A 22,296-nucleotide genomic window follows, 5' to 3' on the forward strand; every position below is an offset into this window, starting at 1 on the left:
TACTTGCTTACAGGTTTGTGGCAAAAGTTCAGGGCAGGCCCTTTCCTATTTCAGTATGACTGTGCCCCTGTGCACAGAGTGAGCCCCATAAAGGTATAGTTTTATGAGCCTGGTGTAGACGTCCAGTGCCCTACTCTAATCTCAACTCCACACAACACAGTTGGGATTAATTGGAACATCGATTGCAAGCCAGGCCTTCTCATCTAATTTCAGCGCCTGACCTCACAAATGCTCTTTTAAGTGAATTGACACAAATTCCCACAGATACACTCCATAATCTTGTAGAAAACCTTCTCAAAAGAGTGAAGGCTCTTATATCCACAAAGGAGTCAGCTCTAAATGAAATCCCATGTTTTTGGAATGGGATGCTGGTTACGTGTCAGAGCTATTGTGAGTGTTTTTTTCTTTCTATCTTCTACTGCGATGGGGTGTTCCCTGCTCTTCCGTGGGTTGCCTAGGTTCTGGGCTGTGCACAAATTGTAGAGCCTTGTTTTGTTGCTTCATTCTTTATTGTCTTTCTCCATAAGTTGCTTGGATACCATAAGAGTCGCCGAGGGGAACCACGCTGTGAGGGTGCAGCATGACGACATCAAGCTCAGCCTTAGAGCCTGCCAGTCCTCCTGAGAGCTGGATGGGACAAGCTTAGCAAGACTGGCAGCTTGTTCTCATTCTGTGTCAGAGATTGTAGCCTGTGTAAGGGAAGAAGGACTAGAAAGATTTTGCATCCATACTTTGAACTTAGAATACCTGCATATAGACACGTACTTAGCAAACAGATACAACCCCTGGTGAGGCAAGGCAGGTTTGTTTGTGAAGCACCTTTCATCCACAGTGGCATATGCACTGAGATGCTTCACCTCAGGACGTTTTTTGGCAAATTGCATTAGTTTAAGCCACAGATTTGGTTTACTTTTTGGTTTATGTTTCTGATTGGAATTTAGGGTTTAGGGTTAGGCTTTGGCTTTTGGGTTATTTTACTGTGTTTTTTTCTTAATAATAATAGCACATAATAATCATGAAATATAGCATGTACTGCCCCTGCTTTCCTAGCCTTGTAACTAACTCATACAGTTGTGATAGTCAGGTGTCCACATACTTTTGTCATATAGTATATGATGTAATGTCATGAAACTCATCTTTGTATTGCCATCAGAAGGACTTCTGTCTGTCTCCACCACCAAGCAGAGCATCATGGTTTGTGCATCAAAAACTGAATTCCAGTGCTGCTTCACCAATCCGGGAAGCAGATGACTGAAAACTCGTATACTAGTTTCACACCAGCAGTGGGGCTCTGAACATTTAACGCTGCAGCTTTGCTTGCAGGCATTCTACTACCCTCCTGTAACTCTTAACTTTTTACACAACATTTGTCCGCTCTCTGGTTCTCCGTGCGACAAGCAAAATAGTGGCTTCTGTCTGAAACTGCTTCTTGTGCTGTTTAACGATACAGCTGTCGTTCTCTCAATCTTGCAGTGCTTTCTTACACTGGTCTACTAAAAGTGTAGAACATGCACAATCAAATTTGTTTTCCTTTTGCTACTCTATATAAAATGTATATGAGTTAAAGTCTCATGCGTCGGGGAGCGTGTAAGCCTTGAAGTGAGTACCGGAATATTCCTGGAGCTCTACATCCTGCCTCATAAACCATTAAAATAATTTAACAGGCCAAACTGCAGAATATATCTGTGCCTATTTCGCAGCCATTAAATGAAAGATAAAGCACAAGTGTTCTAACTCTGGAGGTTAAAGCCCAGAAACGCCCCCCTTCAACCCCCTTCCCACCCCAACACCTATCACTTAGACTAGGATGACAAGTGCCATTTGGAGAAACTGATCAACTTGCTTTTAATGTTGGCTGGTAATAAATGAGATTAAGGCTTTTAATAAGCCCCTATGAATATGAATAAATATTTATATTTATTTATAGAATATCCTTGCATGTTTTCTGATGAAATGACCATATGAAGCATATCAAACAGGAAATAACTGCCAATTTGTCATCATATAAAAAACATTTCCACCTAATGTGTTTTGAAAAACTACCACATTCTTGCTTTGAGGATTAAGAATGTATTAAATATGTTTACTACAAGTGACTTCAAAATGGAAAAGATTTTAAATAAAATGTTGTTGCTAAGCAAAGTGATAGAAATGATAAGTGTAGTTGTCACTGGATTTAGTGATTGGGTCATTACAAGTGTTGAGTTGGACCCAGACCCAGTTTGAATGGAGAGAAACGCAGGCCATACCATGAGCTGGAGGGTTAACCAATGCACCTGCCGTTTTCTCAACGATTCTTTTTTTGTTTTTTAAGTGGATGGTAGGTGTTCCTCTTATTTCTCATTCTACATATTGTACAGCAGTTGAATGATTACTATTGGAAAATGATTGTTAGCAGTTTACACAGTCATCATCTACAGATTTCTCTGCTGTGACGTTGCTGAGGGACTGGCATGTAGGGACTGACGTGAGAAGCCCCTTTGAGTGTTATTGTGGACTTAAGAAAGTTCATCTTACTTCAGTAGGGCTACAAGAACTGTTAAAATCTTCAAAGGTTTCTAATAAAACACGAAAAAACGAATTCTTTTCACCACGACCAGTTCTATCATGTCTGTATGAGGGCTTGGCAACTGTATACATACCGATTATCCACTGTGCGATTTGTTGTAGTCTACACAATATGTGCTTTCCAGTGTAATCAAAGCCGATTGTCTTCTCAGAGAACGAAAGCTTCTGTTGTGAACACATCAGCAGTCCGCCTGCTCAGGACAGGTGCTCGGCCCGAGCTGGAATCATGTCACACCTCCAACGTGTCCTTCGCGAGCTGCGCAGCACGTGCCAAGCTCTCCGGACGCCTCCCGGAAAAATTCATCACGCGAACGCTGCGACGCGAGTGCTGAAGTTGTAAAGGAAGCGGCCTCTCGGGGGACATGAAATGGGTTCGGCTGACAGCTTCTCTTGTTTTCATCACCATCATCATCATCACCTCGGTCTTTTCCCCAGCATAGGCATGGACGCGCGGGCGCGGAGTGATGCAACAGCTCGGCAACGCGGGCCGTTATTGAGATGTTGAGAAATCGTTGTCTGAGTTGGATCATCGGTGTGTTTATTCGTTACACGTCTCCGCGAGGAGAACCTAAGCACCCAGGGTCCGTTAACTGTCTCTGAAGAAAAACGTGCTCTGCATGAGCACGTCGGGATGACCGCTGCTGATAGTTTATCTTAAAAGCCGTAAATCTGAATAGAAGGGGGTTTTTACCAAAAAATTAAATTAAATTAAAAAACTACCCTTAACATTTTTTAATGAGTCAGCGTTTACAGAGCAAACCACATAGCAAACTTGGTCCTAAAGAGGGACGGCCTATTCATCGCCTTCAACACATTTTCAGTATTTAAATTTGCTAGTGACCTTTATCTTACAGTTAACTACTGTGGAGTTGTTGCAGGCAGGAAGTTTTAAAACTTTTAAACTAATTTGTCACAGTTTGTTTAAACTGCTCTATCAAGCGCCTTTTTACGACCATGTTCACGTACTCTTCTTTATCAGGCATATCCTCAAGCAATGGCCATTTATTTTTTAAATACTTTTTAGACTGATCTATGAGCCTCATATTTACCCGTCACAGTGTATCTTCAGTGTGAAGTAAACACAGAAGAAGAAATGTACAAACCAGAATTAACACCCGAGTGCCACGGATCACGCATGCGCAGCTGCCAAACACTTCGAGTTCGCAGACTCAACAGATCTCATCTGAAATGTATTAAAAATAGCCCAAGGACCCAGAAGAGAAGGATGAACTGAACCGCAGCGTGACTACCAGATGGATAGCACCTACCAGGCTTGGATGGATGGAAAACAATTACCAGCAAGTTTGTCACTATTTACAAAACGGGTTGAGTGAAAGATTGGTGAAATTAATATGAAGAATAATTCCACCTCTCCCTCCCTGAGGATTAGATTAAGATGCCCACAGCTCCCTGCTGCAGAGGTAAGACTGCCAAGGGGACAAGACGTGGCCAAGGTATTTTATAAGCTATAACAATGCATATAAAGAAACATGATTATCAGCTGAAACACATGCAAAATATTTGTACAGGCCAAAATAATTTATATCACTGATAAAGGAAAGCTGTCCAATTCAAGGTCAGTAATGCAATAACAAGATGGATGATTTATATGGTTAGTCTTCTGTTTTTCAGGTTATAAAACATTCATGACAGCATCTCGCTTGGAATCCCCAGCTCATTTTTACAGAGTATAATATTGCCATTCAAAAGCCTTAACCCGGTACCACTATGATCAACTGGTTCTTGGTAACCTGAGTTGCATTAGGGGTGTCAAATAATGTTTAGTTTGCAGGCACTCAGACAAAAATTTAAAAAAAAAAAAAAAAAAAAAAAAAAAAGAATAATTCGGGGGGGAATGGGAAGGTGCATCATAGGAACAGGTGTGGGCGCCGAGGCTGGCTGATGTGCAGCAGCCGGAGATCTGGCTGTGTGGCCAGAACACGGCAGCATTTATTTAGCTCGGTCACTGTGCGCATGAAGCAGATGAGCAGGCTTTCTGTCCCTCTTTTTTCCTTCTTTTTATTTTCTTTCTTTCTTGGAGGGGCTGTTTAATACTCCTGCTGGACGTACACGTTTTACCTTTTTTTACATGCTATTATAGAAACTGTATCATTCCAATAATTCAGGCGAGTTTTAAATTATTGGATTTAGTTAATTAGTTCTGGACCATTAGATCCTGCATGAGCAAGGACCCCCAGATTAATGCAACATTAAGAACCGTTGAATCTTAATTAAAACCTCAATAGCAGGAAAAAAGAAGCCCCATCAAAGATTAGTTCGCATCACGCCTATAACAAATTGCACACTTTGTCCTTGTGGGACCAGTACTCATATAACACACCTCACATATCATCTCTTAATGCACATCCCCATGTAATATGTTCTTTTAATGTGTGCAAATGAAATGTCTTTTCACCCAAGATGGTCATTAACCAGATCAATAGCAATAATGGCAAAAACATGGTTTTGCTTAGAACTGGGAAGTCAACTTGAGGATAAGTTATCATGTGCACACTAAGATTGAGTCTCAAACAAAACAAAACCTATTCAGAATCAACCACACAATCATCAACATCCGGCACTTAATGCAGACTTTGAAGGTCCTTTATCCAGCACATGTTCTCATGGGCATCATGCAGTTCAGACCTGCTCACCAGGATGTCGTTACACAAGACCTTGACATGTGTTTGATATTGCAGTGATCCTTCAAGCTGTCCCACTGCTTATGTCCTGGAAGCCTGCAGATAAATGAATGACAGTTCGGCTTATATGTTTAGCATTATTGCCATTATTTAAAAATGCGTTTGGGTAAACACTTTTTGCAACGGTCTGTTTTCCAGTGTCTTTAACATGGGTTGTAAGCAGTAGACTGCAGGGCAGCTCTGTTGGGGCTTTTCTCAAAAACCACCATCAGCACAGCCAGAACAGTCCAAACCCAAGGCAGGTCGTGAGGGTATGTGAAGACAACCCTGGACTAAGACTAGGACCAGACTAATACTTTATACGCAGGTAGTGATTACACTGTCAACGACACAGACACAGCTGCAAGTGAAGATGAACGGCCAGAGTCTGGGCAGAGCTGAAGCCAATCCTAGGATGGAGTCTCCATGACGACATCAAATTCATACAGCATAATGTAGGTTTCTCTATGGTCACAACATCTGCAAAATCCATCACTGTTCACAATCAACATGGACAGAGAAGGGACAAAAATTGACTGTAGATAGAATTTCAAGTTACGTTTTTCATGTTTAGCTCAGCAAAGTGATGAGCTGGAACAATCTCCAATCTACAGCCGGAATGGCCGTGCACAAAAATAGATTATTGATTTTTGATCATCCTCTCAGTGACATTAAACTCCAAGCCTATCTGAGGAAATTTCAAATGCAATTTATTTGAAAATGTCATGATCCATTTTTCCCTTCCCAAAAGAAAGGAAATATTGCACATTTGAAAAGCCTGAATAGCTCACTGCTCAAGACCTTTATTCTGAATGTCTTTAAGAAAGGAAGTGCAATCACAAAGGCACCTAGGAAAGCTGTGCAGACGGAGCACCACAACGTGCACTACTCATATACTTCTACTTATCTATCATTTATTCAAAGATTGATTCCAAATCTCTATGAATATACAGTGGAATGCCATTTGAGAATTTAGCAATCATAGGAAAACGCACAAATATAAGTCAGTCCGCCGTGTCAAAGGGGAGCTCTTACGTTTGTCCCTAAGGGGCCAGTAGTCTTCAGCGCACTGTGTTTGAAGTTCTGTGGTTCACAACCCTCAGACAAAATTAGAACTCTGTCTTTTTTAATCCCCCTGACAAATCAGTGATCTTTTCATCCTGCCATCCTCCCCTCTGTCCACCGTATGCACTCTTTACTGCTACAGCCAAAGAGGGATAGTGGACATGTTTAGGAAATATTGCGCTCCACCACACTTGTATGTGATATAAAGCCACAGGCTGATGAGATTACTTTCTCTGGACATGGCATTTCTTTACCACTTATGATAATTCTATATTGATCTACATTAAGGTATATACATCAAAAAAATATTTGCTGTTGTCTTGGTTTTGCTGTTGTATTTATCCATATCCATCCATTGTCATAGCAGTATGGGAGTTCAGTTTTTCTCCTTCTCTGTTCTCCCCAGCACGTGACTCTAAGGAATCTGTGATCTGACAGAGCATAAAGAAAGCCTGGAAACCAAAATCTTTAACATGCTTAAACATGACCTGGCCCTCATTGGTCAGCACTGGCTTCAATGGCGTATAGCAGAAGACTGTAATACTGATGGATTAACAGTGTCAAACAGACTCACATAAAGATGACGGCTTCTTCTGGAAATGTATATTTCTTAGGTCTGTTTGAACAGAAATATTGTTTTAATTTAAATGAAGAATAGAGGTAGATTTAATCTCTGAAGCAGCTTCCTTTTATACTTATATATACAGTATATGTGCACTATCACTAATTGCTCTCTTCCTATAATTTAAGGAACCCTTTTCTCTGACTTTTGATGAAGGACATACATCAAATGTAAAGGACTTCTATCTTATTTATACTGTACACATTTACTTAGTAAGTACACTATATATACACTCTGTGGAAACACACACGCATGCACACACACACACTGAATGGGCTTTGACTGAATTATGTTTTGATTGTTGATTTCAGAGGTGAGGCATGCCATTTCTACTGTTTCCAGTCTTTTAACACCACAATCCATTACCATCTCTGGAGATCACAGAGAATACTGCTACAAAAGCATTCAGTGGCAGTAGTTCTGGGATGTCTAGTTAATGACAACAGTCAGAAAGAAGGAGGATGGGCCATTTCACATAAGCCAAGGGCCACCACTGTAGCAGCCCTGCCCACATACTGCACCAAACTATGAGATGACAGGTTGAAGCAATAGAAGCACCTTCAACTAAGATAAGGCTAAACTGGACATGGTCATGTGATCACCAAAATTGGCCAGCTAAAGACCAGAAAATGCTGCCTTGTCAGACCAGTTCAAAAGCAAGTGGATGGCAGGGTTTGTGGTAAACAGGTGGAGGGCAGGGTTTGTGCTAAACAGGGTGAAACCATGGGAAACCACAGCTTTGGGAAGGTGATCTGGGAAATATTTTTTGGCGCGTTGGACACATTGACATCAATTGGGCATCAACTGAGTCTGCAGCATAGCTAAGCATCGCTGCTGAGAAAGTGAATCCCTTATGCTCACTTTCCTTTCTCTAATAGATACTTCCAGCAAAATAATGCATATATTTACATGCATTTAACATTACCGCATGATCAAATATTTCTGAATAGTCCACGAAGCATATTGTCAAGCAAATGTTCCTGCCAGTTCATGCTATTCTGAAAGGCCAGAGCACATTATATAAAGAAGGCACAACACTCTACAAGATCATAGCACCAAACTAAACCAGCAACTCGGTTTATACACAGAGTTTATATATGCAATCAACATGAAGTCCATGCAGCCTTCCTTTGTCTCAAGTGCATTATCAGTGTAGCAGGGGAAGGACGCCACACACTTTGGACTGATGTTTCTACCTTCACTGAGTACATGTACAGAAATAAACACAAGACAAACATTATGACAATAATGTGAAAAGAATAGCAGTTGTGAACATTAACAAAAGTTAGTCCTTCAGTGTTTGAGTAACTGCTGTTCTAATATGGAGGATGAAAGGTGACAAACAAACAAATAAAAACGAATAAACATGGCAAACATTTAAACAAACAAATTAATAAACAAACAAAAATTGGACATTAAAGAGCAAATAAATAAAGTTGTGCTAGATTTTTTAAATAAATACATTTGTCAGAAAATCATAAAATAAATGTGGCACAGAAATATATTCATAAATTAATTAGTTAATTAAATTATTTATTTATTAATGTGTACTTATGAGCAGAAATACTAAAATAAATTATCATTTTATTTATTTCTGCTTTTATTTATTTATAGATTTAATTATCTTTAGATTTCTCCCTCCAGTCCATGTTAGCAAGGTGGGCGACACTGATGTCATTCTAATGAGCCATTGTTCATAGTAAGCAGGGCTGAGTGGGACCAGATGCAACTAAACATCAGGTCAATCAAATCCAACCAGCATGGCCATGAAGACAGAATCTGTGGGAAATCAACTCCACAATCTCCAAAGTCTAAAATAAACCTATTAAATGTAACTTCTATAGAAATTACTCAGAGCAGCTGCCATCAGTTGTTAGCTATCTGTATGTATAACAGGCTACTATACAATGTCTTGTTGCTGTAGTAATACTATATACGTTCCTGTGTTAATCAACGTGACCTTTCATGCCAGACGTGCTACAAGCAGAACTGCAGCTATTCCTTTAGAAAAATTATCATTGGGTCTTTTAGACATTTGGTGCAAACATGCAGTACCTACCTAGAAAAAAGCGAAGTACTCTTGATATATCATGCAATCTAGGTCAATACTCAAAACAGAAAATAGCTAGCATATGCCATGTCTTACCCAGCATCTCCACAAAAGTGTAATTTCCTAATTTTTCACTTTTCATCAGTATTTGAACTTTTTGAAAGGAAACGTATGACAAAGTCCCTGAGATCAGATGTTATTTCAGAGCAAACCAAAAAACACGGTAACTGATATTGAGATGTTACCAGATATTTTTAGCACCGTTCCGACGAGTGGATTGTATATGATCCTCGTTCCCATTTGTCACTGTAGGAATATTTCCTTACACACGTGTAGAAACGTCCGGTGTGACAGCAAACGTGGAGTATCTGTGATGCTTCAGGTGTAAAATGGACTTAAAGGGTTAACCTGATTCACAGAGGCAAAGAGGCAAGACGTTGCTTTCTCTTTGACTACCCAATAGTGTGCTGGTTAAGCATACTGAAGAAAATACAAAAACAAATAAATTATAAATAAATAAAGGCACAAATGCATAAATGCGTAAATAAGTACAACATTGATTTATTTACTATTTTATGTGCCATATGTTTTTTCTGTTTATCAAATTCTTTATTAATGACTTTTTTTGTTGTCACTCTTTGTCCTCCATTCTCCACACCAGCGCATAGCTCCACTGATGCAAGCTAAGGTGACACCTTCACACCAGCGTTCGTCAGGGTACCTGGGACCACAGCAGCTGTCTGAGTCCTGCCATCATGCTGGTGTACCTGCTGTTTGTGTGCCTCATGTACTGTAGGGAATGCAGGTATACGCTGCAACATCGCTTCATACATCTGGTTTAGCCTGGCCTCAACATGAGTGGGTCTGTAGCCCCTCTGTATGGCAAGTTGCTGCCCACACCACTGGCTTAAGATCCAAGACAATCTCTCAGATGGGTTAGTTTGGTGTGGGAGTGCGGCTCCTGAATGCTCACTGGAGAATGACCAAATCTTGGACAGCCATCTGCCCCGACAGCCTGTTGAAACTTTATCTGCAGGTGGGACACAGTAGCATGGATAGTGTGTTCCAAAACTGCCTCAGTGACATAAGAGCCTGCAGTACTGATATGACCCTCTCTCCTGCTTCTCATGACATGACACATGCACAAGAAACTAATTCACTTTTTCTTGTCATGTTAACTTTCTCTTGCAGTGACTTAATATCTGAATTAAGGACTTTTTAAAGGTGACCTATATAAACATTGTTCCAACTGGACCTCATCGGGTAAATCTGTACTCAGTAACCTTTTGTGGGATTAGCAAGATGCATCATCTCACCTCTGGGAATAGGGCTTGAAATGCACCAACAAATCTCTGTAAACACACACTGACTCATATACAGTAGGGTCCAACAATGTGTCCACTACCAAAAACTGAATAATTTGGCACTGACCTTGTTACAACTAGCTGAAAAGTGAACAAAGAGAACTCAGACTTTTGGAATAATGTATATTTGCAATAATGTATATATGTATCTAAGACACAATTTTACATTTTTTCCATATCCTAAGACACAACTTTAACTATTAAAATAACACACAAAATACAGATGTATTGAAATATTTTTCCCTACCACAGATGGCTTTACATTCGTCTTAGTGTTGCTAAACACGGGTTTTCAAGACTTTTCAAGGCTGGGCGCTCCACAGCTGTTCTCTTCAACATGTAAAGACAAGCACTATATTTAAAAATCCTGCTGAGCAACGCCGTGCAACGGAGCCACACTGAATCTGGAGTGTTTCCACTTCTTTCATCCATGTTTCATGAGCGGGGTGGCGGCCAGGATTCACACAACTGTTGGCGTTGTAGGGTCAGAGCCTGCAGACTATTTGATCAATTACACATTAATGTCTTTAAATAAATCTAATTAACAGACCGAGAACCTTTTCATGCTCAGACCTCATTAACAGCTGTGACTTTGAGCTTTCACGTTTAGACCTTAGCGTTTGCTGAGCATCACTTCTGACAAAAGGGCCTGACTGGCTCGTTCTGTGCAGTAATCGCTTAATATGACTGATCACTGTATTAAAAACATCAATTTTAATTAAAATTGATTACCTCTGGTATGACAAGATACCTGGTCAAACTCAGTAACTTAAACTGTCAAGGAAGGCTGATGGTATCCTTATCACGTTAGCCAGATTATAGGACCAATGGGCCCTGGAGCTCAAACTCTCTCTCTCTCTCTCTCTCTCTCTCTCTCTCTCTCTCTCTCTCTCTCTCTCTCTCTCTCAGACACACATACAAACATCCCACATGCATATAGCCTAGCCTACATTTATGAACCACTCACACATGATATGCCAATCATTTCTATGGAACATAGTGGATCCAGTCAAACAAGTGAAAGTTGTGAATGCTCTGAATGCTTACCATGATAAAGATTGCACTCAAATGACACTCAAAAGTGTAGCAGAGCATCAGACAAGAGTAGGTGTTCGTGTCGGTTATACGGAGTGGGTTTGATTGTTCAGTACATACACTGAAGTCATTAATGGGATGTAGGCAGCAGAGAGTCTGAGTCACAAACTGTAATCAAATAACTAATAACAGAAACTGCACCAGGTGCTAACAATCTGGTCCAACAGACACACATGGTAGGAAGCTGGATTTGAATATTTGGTGGTACATTCAAATGTGCGTTGAATCCAGTTGGCATTTCATGTGGCTTTTGGTCATTTTAACTGCAGATATCTTTCTTGCTTAAATGTGCTGATGCATTGGATCTGATCTGCCAGAATGAGCAAAGCCAAAGTGGCCCAAATCTAATCTGAAAATATTAGTCTAGTGTTCCCACTACTTAGGGGAAAAATTCAGATTTATGTCATATGTAGGTCAAATAAATCGATTTTTTGCCCATGTCTATCTTATATCATCAGTGTAGCCTCAGTGAAGTCTAGAATTGGGAACAATGTTTTTGTCTGTGGTTCTCAATGTATGAATCCTTAATTCACACTCAACACACGCAGTCATCTATCTGATAATTAATTCAAACCTTCAGGGAAAGTCTGTTAGAACACACAACAATAAACTCAACAAATGGTTCAGAGATGATGTCGGACAGGCACATTAGGTCAGGCACTGGGCAGCATTTACACGTGGTGTCTCTCAAGGGATCGGGATGTTTTCTTGTGAGCCAATCGAACTTGAACCAGACATTTGACAGCAGAAAAGGCTCCTCAATCTGGAAGCGACAGTTTACTCACTAAACATCTCAGGAAACATCGAGGCCCCTGAGGCTTCCTCCGCGAGACAGTTATCTATATCTGACTGCCTTTAAGGCTACACAGTGAAGCTACCCACCTCTGCATTATTTTTAACAAAATAAAACTCATAAAAGCAGTACATCTCCGACTGTATTGTATTTTTCAGCTTCGTTCTGTTGCCTGACTTTGTACATTTACATACAAACTGCGTGGCTGGCATGCAGCAGATGGCAAGTTAAACGATTGGAATTAATGTTTTGCATCGTAGATTCCCCCCAACTTATAACTCCGACATCCCTCATTTGAAGGAAGACGGTGCGTTCCAGTAAATTACTACTGTGCTCTCTATGAAAATTCAAGGTCTTGGTACTCCAACCGACACAACAGATTTCGACTGGTGCAGAAACGAACGGTGTGCTTGTGAGACGCGACAGGGTTGTCTCAGTCTCCTTTTTTTATCCTAAAATATAGTTACAGACGCATTTAAGAGGTTTATTCAAAGACACCGTGATTTGTATTAGCTGGAGTGATGGGCGTGCTGAGTAAACTCAGGGTGGGTTATAGTGCGTCGATGCACTCCGAAACTTCGTGCCTTGCCTACATCTCTTCCTATTAGGCCCCGCGCTAGTTACCCATTACACTCATAGATCGCTGCGCATTTCTTGGAAAATTACAATCAAACGTTTATTCTGTATGGTTAATTTTGACTATATAATCAAACATCGAAAACAATAAGGTTTTTCCCCCAGGTTGCCGTTTATAAATCGATGGTCCACGTTGTGTGGAAGAGGAACCCATCCTAGACCTCCTCCGAGGGGTGATGGCGCCACCAAGAGGACTTTTCCAGTTGCCACATAACCAGCTTTACATAGACGTTAGTGTGAGCACCTTTAATTAAACCAAAGTTTGAGATGTGTTTAGTAGGCTAATACTTCACGCTACAATTCAGTACTCTAATTTTATCTAATTTAATCTAATCTAAATTTTTTAAGTGTTTCCTCATCGTGAAACGATAACAGGCCACTGTGAAAAACATATTTGAAAAATACAATGTAAACCTTAATATTGGCTAACTAAAATAACACTTCTGAAAACATTTAGTCGTCGAAAATATTTACACTGGCGTGCACATTAACCCCATTAAACTTTCCGGAAGGGAGAGAAGAAAACATCTTTTTCACTCAGCAAAAGAAGATTCAGTGGTGGCAGAAGGCAGAGTTGTCTCGTCTCTCATCTGTTTTTGTCCGAATAGTGTTTTGTAATAACTGTGATAGTCGAAGGACAAACAACGTGCTTTCAGACGTAACGATACGGTTTTGTCCGTCTACGAGGAAGAACATGTAACAAACCTGTGACATGCAGTCAGGGGACGGTGTGGACAGACGCGCCCCGCTGGTGAGGTTGTCATGGCCTTCCCAATGCAGTTACGCAAGTACCACCAGAAATCACATCGCACTCGTTTATTCACTCCATTTCAATACTTGAAAATATTGCTGGTGATTAATCCAATAATGTATCGACTTAAAAATAAACGTGGACCAATACTTTCCCTTGAGTTCGTTTTATGTAGTTAAATATCTTTGTTTCCACAGATCATATCATTTGGATCCACAGCCTCCAGGATAAAGATCATCGTGTCTGGCACGCCTCAGTATTTTCCCGAAAGACCCTGGTCAACGCGCCTGAATCAGATTTAATGAGATGACATGTGAAGGAACATCTCCAGCCCCTGTGTGTGAGACTGATTCATTATTCAGCTACGTTTCCGTCCCTTCATGCATATTCATACTTGCTGAAGTGGTGGAAAACACTGACCAAAGCTGTGAGATAATGTCCTGTCCTGCGCCCATGTGAGGTTGGGTCAGCTGTCCGGGTGGCGTTACTGCTGAACTTTGAAGGCTGAGGTCATCTTTGTGCATCCTGTTAATGGGCTGCTGGCAGGGTTCTGGTTCTTTAGCCACTGCCAACTGGGTTTAGACCAAGAGTTTGGCACCAACTTGAAATCTGCATTCATGAAGACATGAGAGAGGGTGAATCTGTGTGGATACAATAAAACCCCAAAAACAAATTATGATGATTTATGATGATGATGATTGTTGTTATTTGACTAATAGCCAAAGGGTTAATGTATTTAACATATACTAACCTATTTCTTCAGGAATGGAGGATATAACAATAATGTGACATTATATATCTATCTATCCATCCATCTATCCATCTCAGCAGCTCCAGTGTATTTACAACACAAACCAGATACTGGAGACTAATTAACCAAAAAGCTGCAATATGTAAAACCTTGTTTTTTTTCACCAGGTCTTTGCAAAGTGTTTAAATCAATGACTTTAAAGATGCCCTGTCCTGTACACCCACCTCAGTTCATAGGAAAGTTGATACACCATTTAGACTGCAAGTAGTTGGCATTACATTTACATTTATCTTATCCAGAGTGACTTACAAAAGTGCTTTGTCATTTACTCAAAGAATACATCCTAGTCAGTAGAGTGAGTTAGAGTTCAATATACCAATGAACTAGAATACTGTAGAAATACAGGGATCAATGCTGATGCCTAGAAGTGCACAATACATATAAGCTCCATCTTGTTAGTTTCAAGTTTCAAGTTTGATGTTTAGTCAACATCAGTGCAATAAACAATAGCCTACAGTAGTACTAGTTTCAGTTAGTCAACATAGGTGCAGGGTCAGTTGTCATTTAAATGTTGGCATGGGGGCCCTGCTATGTGGAACACCAAAAAAACAAAAAATAAACATAAAAGAAGTACAGAAATGGAACCGACCACTATGTATTCAGTAATAGCAGATTTTATTAATAATGAAGTTTGCCAAATATACACCCAATATCATGAATCTGTTATTGTTTACTGCTATATGTTGTTACATATCTAATTTGACAAAAGCTGCAGTTGTGTACAGGGTTAAAGGGGGCAGGGGCTTTTTACAGCTCACTGATCAGTCCAGTAAACAACCCAAACCCCGCAGGGTCATCCAGACAGAATGGCTACTGGATCTTTCTTTCTTTGCACAACCCTGTTGCTTCATTGCTTCACAGGTACAATTACTTAGATACCTTTGAGCATTTGACATATTCAGTCAGCTCATGCTGAAAATAGCCTGAATATTCCAGGAGAGACAGGTTTAAGGATACTTTACATATCCCATCATATTCAAAATTACCCTGACTGTTAGTAAGAACAACAAAAAAGCCTTATGTGCCATAGGGGAAAAATGATATCAAAACCACTTGACCAGGCGAATAAATGAGAATTTTATACAATCTTTTTAAGAGATATTTAAAAGTATAAGATTCCTTTACTGTTACTTCAAATTCATCTGTTCCTGGGATAAAATCCAGACAAGCAAATCATTAAAGTGCCTTGACAGAAGCACAACTCTCAGGTGTAATTACAAACAAACCAAAAAAACAAACAAACAAACAAAAAAAGCACATGAAAGAAAAGATCAAACACTAAAATGATCCAAAGCAAATTAAAGAAGACTGGCTTAGTTCACAGCAGAATGGCTGTGCATCATACAGTATTTCAACTTTCTTCAGTGTACAAATGAGAAAGAACCATTAGTCTTCATGGCAAAACAATGCCACTACATCGCTAACCAGCGCAAACATATACAGAACGTCACCAGGTGTCCACGCTAACTGACCGTGCTAATGAACAACCCCTGGCTGTAATTGGCTTCAACTGGCTGAGAGCTGTAAGATAAATGCAGTATCTAAAATCCTGTTTGTTTCCAGTTCTTGCATACACTGATATTTTATCAAGCGCTTTGGCGTCCCCTTAAACATTACCATGTTCCTGAGAATCAGACACGCAGGTAGTTTTGACTTTTTGCCCAAAGACATGAAAGTGAGATTCTTTTTTTGTTGCCGTTGCCATCAGTGCTGGGCTTCCTTCGGTGTGGACAAACAGTGAGCCAACATCTTCAAAGGCCTCAACTGAACAGGAACGTTAAAACAGAATTTCATATGTGTTGAGCCCAGTGGCAGACTTTCAGCGCAAGCCGAGGTCAAAAGACACACATCACATCACGCTACGACCAAACACATGATGCTTCATAAGACATACCACGCAAATGCTATAGCGAAACATGAAAGGCAATGCATTAAAAACACAACATCTTCCTGAAATGCTGCAACAGATTCAGAGTAAAGTAAGAACTACTTAGTACAGATGTGTAATAAATTCCACCGACGTTTAAGCTCATCTGAACGTAGGGTGAGTATGCACCTATAGGTGACAAAACAATGAGATGAAAAATCTTATAATGCCCCAGAATCTTTTAAAAAAGGAAAACAAACAATAACCCAAAAAGCTTACTAAAATAATTATAATGCAAAGTTAGTGCTAATAAATAACATACACAAGTACAAAAGATGGACAAGACTACAAACTGAAATGACATTAACAAGCGTGTATCCACTGACTAATGAGGGTAAAGGGCAGATGAAATTTATGAGAAAATCCTCAACTTGATTTTGAGATTAAAACCTTTACTTTCCAAGTGCTTTTTCCTCCTGTTTTTAGTCTATGGCTTTATGATTACGGTCAATATCTCATGTTAACATTTGCTTCCTTACTGAAATCCATACTATTGATGTACTCAAAATGTAGCTTCATTCTGCCCAGTAACATTGAAAAAATGAGAAAGACACTTTTCCCAGCTGATGCAGCATTATTAAAACACCCTCCCAGACCAGGGAAATGAGAACCAAACAAACATGTGTTAGTAATAGACCTTCTTAACACCCTCATTTTTCAGAATTACCTGGCATACCATCAGGATATGCAGGCGTTTGATGGTGATTACAGGAACCATCGACTGAGAGAACAAAACTCAATGTCTCTTCCAGTCTCATTGGAATCAGTTGTCATTTTCATCACATTGGCATATTGCATCAGTTATCACAAAGCATAAGTAATATATTTACACTGGAAAATGTATGTAGGTTTAGATCATTCACATGTAGGTTGTCATGTTTAAAAATCACAAAACATACCATCGAAAGGTTGCAAAACCACAGACAGGGGTTGTTTGGCAGCGAATATTGTCAAATATGTACTTGTAAATCCTCATGTTTACCTAACAAAGCCACAAAGTCTACTGAAAAATAAAATGAAAAAAAAATCAACAATTACCTTGTTTCATGTCTCTGAAAAAACAAGCTAATGTGTACAGCTGCAAACCAGGCTGAGTGTTAAGACTAAGTGTGTGAAGTATCATTTGAATACATGAGGATGGAAACAGTTTACCTGAGTAAAACACAGAACTGCATGCAGCTGTTAAAATGAACCAAGCACATGGGTAAGACCTAGGTGATTGAGCAGGTGACTTCACCGTTACCACAGGCGACGCAGAACACGGGGCCTAGAGGCAGAGTGGCTTGAGTGGAGCCACATCGCCCCCTTATGGACGTTTATGTAAGCGTCGCTACAGATGGAGCCTGGAGGAGAGCCCTCGGGTCCTCAAGAACCTGCTGAAGCACCATCAGAAGATTCCTGAGGCCGTAGACGTAGCCAAGGTCTGCGACCTCACTGGGGAACACGTGAGCGAAGTCGATCATCTTCACCTCCACCTGGGCCGGTGCGGCTGAGGCCACCCTCCCCACCTGCCCCGCCTCCTCCTGCCCCCTATCTTCCGGCTCAGGGTGGTCGGTGTGGTTGCCGTTTGGTTGGTGGGCAGCAGGCGCCCAGCCACCGTTGCCTCGCTCAGCCCGGTGGTGGCTCCGCCCACAGCCTTTGGTGTGTAGCGAGTACATGCTGGAGAGACTCTGGTCGATTTCGTTGTTGTTGTACTCCAGCACGTCCTCGGGCATCTCCTGCACGGCTGGGGCAGGGGAGCCGGCGGAACAGTCGCCATCGTACACGAAGAGTAGGGAGCTTGCGAAAAAGTTCAGCTGCCTCTGGCCCTCGAACCACTGGAGAATCTTCTGCACCTTGGCGATGCTGGCAGTGATGGCGTCTTTGCGGAGGACTTCTCCGTTGTAGAAGAATCTGGACAGTCCTATAGTGAAGAGAAGGAACTGCTCACTGTGGATAGTTTACGGAGAAGTAATCTAAACTTCTGAGTTTGGGTCAAAGATCATGGCTGGCAGCCTCGAGCTTGAAAATCATTTCTGCTAGGTGGTCATGACTTTTTTTTTTTTTTTTTTACTAAATAAATTTTTACTTGCTTAGTGGCTGCTAAACTGAATAATAACTAGAAAGATGGATTTTATTCAGTTCTGTTTATCATGACCTAACAAGTGCCATAAAGCATCAGGAAACCAAACAATTCCCAAAACAGAAAAAGAATTTAATATTTATAACAAATTTATAAACACTTTAAATCATACCGTCTTTGATGGTGTCCTTCACAAGACTTCTTCCATAATGCTGATCATATGTATCAAAGCTGTCCAAGCCGACATTGTACACCTAAGAAATGACAAATGAGAAGGGGACGTTTGTGGCTCTAATTGTTTTAACAGAGGTCATGTCTCCCTCTGGTGGAGGCAAAAGGCCATTACACTACGCATTACACAACCTACGTCAGGCCACACCTCAGGTAAATTAACACACCCCCGCAAGGCCCGCTCCTGTCGGGCAAGATCTGCAGCTCGCAATAAAATGTTCCCTCTTAAGACATTAGAAAGCACTCAAGTCCCCGTCCCACATGACGGCGAGGGGTGTTGTGTAAAGCTCACGATGGCTGCTGGAGATAAGAGCCAGACTCCTGGCAGGTAATGAGAGAGAATGATATCAGCTAGACAGGATGAGCCTAACACACACACACACACACACACACACAAAACTGACCAGTACTAACCTGATCTGGCGGTAGCCCTAGAACCACATGGATATTTCCAAAAACATTTGCTCACAAGATGACACATTGGTTTTGACCATACACCAAAATGGTTTTATATCAGTTATTTTTTAAAAGTAAGTAATTATGAATAATTATTTATATTATTATATATGAATTATTTATATTATTAAAAAAACACAACAGGTGGTGAAACCTTATTTTGCTCTTTGGGAGGGAAAGTACTACAACAAGCAATAATTTTATCCGTCATAATTCAGCTTTTCACACTGAAGGGCAAAATATATGATTCACTTTGTGTATTAACTGGATTTCAGAAACAACTCATTGTGGTCTTGACATTTGACACATTGCATACACCCCTTTCAAGCAAAACCAAACGGAAACAAAACCCACATGTAGTGCATACATATAAAGGGTTAATCTCATGAGGAACATTAAGCAGCTTTTCATAAAAAGCAAATATCCTGCACTTGATTTTGTCCTAACCATTGATTTAAAAACTTGAGATTTGTTATTTAACCCTGTAATGTTTTACAAATATGGCAAAGTATGAATCAGAAATCAAGTGAAAACAAAACAGTGTATTAAGAGCAGACAGCATCATTAGAAAGCGCTGAGGCCCATCTGCTTGTGGATAGGCTGAGGACATTATGACCGTGTCATCAGTAGTAAAGGAGCTACTGTTCTAAAGTACAGTTTTGTTCCAGTAGTGCAGTTCAGTATAACAACACAACCAGTAAACCACCCAACTGGTTCTATATTTATTTTCTGGATATTTTTGATGAATTAAGCCTGTCAGCTACTCATATGGTGAAAAGCAAACCAAAATACTGGTGGCGTGTGATGGCCCGCCAGAAGCTGTTGTGTTTGCATCTAATCTGCATCTCCACCCCATTTCACTGGAACAGATCTGTTCTGCGAGGCAGGTTCAGAGAACTGCTCGTCTTTTCTCTGCTGTGGCACTGAACTCTGTCTGCGGAGCAGAGACGCTGAGGGACACGGAGTCCATGCAGGAACCCTGGCCTTGCTCACCACCCTCGTCACTCGGCGGTGACCGGGGATTAGACGACGCTCCGAAGGCACAGCTATATGGCCGTCAGCGCTCGAACGCCTTTCCCGTTACGCCGAACAGCGATGCAGACTTCTCCAAACTAACGATTTAAGTCAGCAGCTACCTGTCAGTCCCTTGCTGACTGGCATCAGATATGCCTGAGCATGACTGACATGTACAACCTCAAAGCATTCCATCATAATGAAACTGCAGTGGATGCGACACACGCACGCCGGCCTGCGGGAAAAAACCAGTCAGGTCTCTGGTGATGCAACGTCGTTCATCACGTTCAGTGTACAACTGAATGCAATACCCAGAATGTCTGATTAAATGCAGTTGAAAAAGCCAATTTCAGCCAAACTTCAGAGTACAGAAACTCATTTCAAGCCAATATCTACACTGACACAGAGCCACGTGCCCAGAGGGCACCGTGTTCTCACACTCACCCTCATCCCAAGCACCAAGAAGCCAATGTCCTCCATCAGCGGGTACTTCCTGATCTGCTGCTCCCGTTTCTCCTGCGAGGCAAAGGGGTCATAGCTCCGCTGGCCAATCTTCACGTCCATGATGCAGGGCTTCTGGAATTGGCGCGTCACATCCTCCAGCTTCAGATACAGCTCTGCTCACACGGAGAGACCCGGCCATCATGGTCTGTCTGCACCTGCACTCTACGCTCATCCTGTTGTGTTTCTTTGTTAATTAGATTTTAAATCAGGCGACTGGTTTGGGCTTCACCGTGGACAGGAAGGGCTGAACGATCTGGGAGAAAATATCTAACCACAATTTAACCTGTAATTCTAACCTATATACTGTATATATACTGATTGTGTCAAATATTGTCTACCAATCATAATTGCAGATTTACAATCTTGTTTGTATATTATTCAGATAAAATGATTAATACGCAAGATAAAATGTAGTTTCTAAAATTGAGATAGTTGCTATAGCAATTTTTGTACAAAAACTATTACAATTAATAATGCTATTGCAAATTTAAAAAAACCTTAAAGCAATAAACAAATCTTCTAAATCTTTATTGTCAACTATTGTCAACATGAATATTGTCATTTTAATAATTTCAGTTTAAAATCATGGTGCCTGTAAAAATGGATTCTTGTTGCAAAAGGTACAAGAATGTTTGGCCCTAGAAGATTTTAAAGCATCTGATGGCATGTTGCTCTACAGAGGACTTTGTTAGGCTCTCTGGAGTTTCATGGTACTATCCTACACCTGAGATATGACGGAGTTTAGGATGCTACTGGGGCCTGCTTGCAGGTGTCCCATAAGGCTTGGCACCTGTGGGGCTGTCAGGAGAACACCAGGTCCCGAAGTACTTGGGCAGATGTTGTTGCAGCTGCAGAAGACAGGGGTCCTGGCAGTCTTCAGCATATACCTGCACCAAACACACAGGTCAAAGAGAAGGCAGGGGTCCTAGCAGCCTTCAGCACACACCTGCACCAAACACAGAGGTCACGGCACCAGAACAGGCCCCCCATTTCAGACAAACTGGGCATACAAACTGAAACAGCCTCTCATTTGGTCAATGAAGTGTGCAGTTGTTTTACCACTGTTTCCCACTGATTCCCACTGACATGGGCGTTTCCTACTGACAGCAAGCACTATTAGCTAGAGAACTCGACACGGTGCAGTGGGGGTGGGGGGGGGACGCCGAATAATGGACTGTTAATTCAATCTTCCCACAGTTTCAGAGCAGGCTGAACACTGCCTGATTAAACTGACTCAGGGCTTCCATCAGGGGAGGAAGCAGGAGCAAGTCCCAGCAGGCAAAGGAAGAGCCAGCCAAGATCCACTCCCGAGTTTAACGTAGTCCCCCACAGACCAGACGTTCCCCCGAAAGACGAGCAGCGTCCCCGGCTTCTAGCTGGACACACTCTGTGCTCCCTGGGTGGCTGCTGAATCAGATTAAACGAGCTTGCCGGGTTACCCGGGACGCCGGGACGCTCTGGCGTTCCTCGAGGGCCTGCTAGAGCTGATGCAGAACAGCGAGCCTCCCTAGCAAGGGCTCAGCTCTTTATTAGTCATAACGAGGCTCCAGCAGAGGCTCTGGGGAGCTCATCTCCAGCTCTTAGAACTGTTACTCTCTCATGCAGGAAAGCAGCTTGGCAAAAACATTCCCACATGTGACGGATTGGGGAAAGTGGAAGTCTGACC

General features: G+C 41.3%; 1 protein-coding gene across 1 annotated transcript in view; it reads right to left on the reverse strand.

Moving 5' to 3' along the window:
• Positions 1-15,034: 15,034 nt before the first annotated feature.
• The window catches only part of ipmkb (inositol polyphosphate multikinase b), a 10,092-nt gene continuing 2,830 nt past the window's right edge, over positions 15,035-22,296 (reverse strand). Inside the window, exons 3-6 of the mRNA XM_027009446.2 lie at positions 21,421-21,517; positions 20,571-20,743; positions 18,598-18,679; positions 15,035-18,266 (exon numbers count right to left, since the gene is read on the reverse strand). Of these exons, the coding sequence (XP_026865247.2) occupies positions 17,680-18,266; positions 18,598-18,679; positions 20,571-20,743; positions 21,421-21,517 (939 nt within the window). The 3' untranslated portion in view covers positions 15,035-17,679. The remainder of the gene's footprint in view (positions 18,267-18,597; positions 18,680-20,570; positions 20,744-21,420; positions 21,518-22,296) is intronic.

The sequence above is a fragment of the Electrophorus electricus genome, chromosome 14 (genome assembly GCF_013358815.1).
Source record: "Electrophorus electricus isolate fEleEle1 chromosome 14, fEleEle1.pri, whole genome shotgun sequence".
Lineage (NCBI taxonomy): Eukaryota > Metazoa > Chordata > Actinopteri > Gymnotiformes > Gymnotidae > Electrophorus > Electrophorus electricus.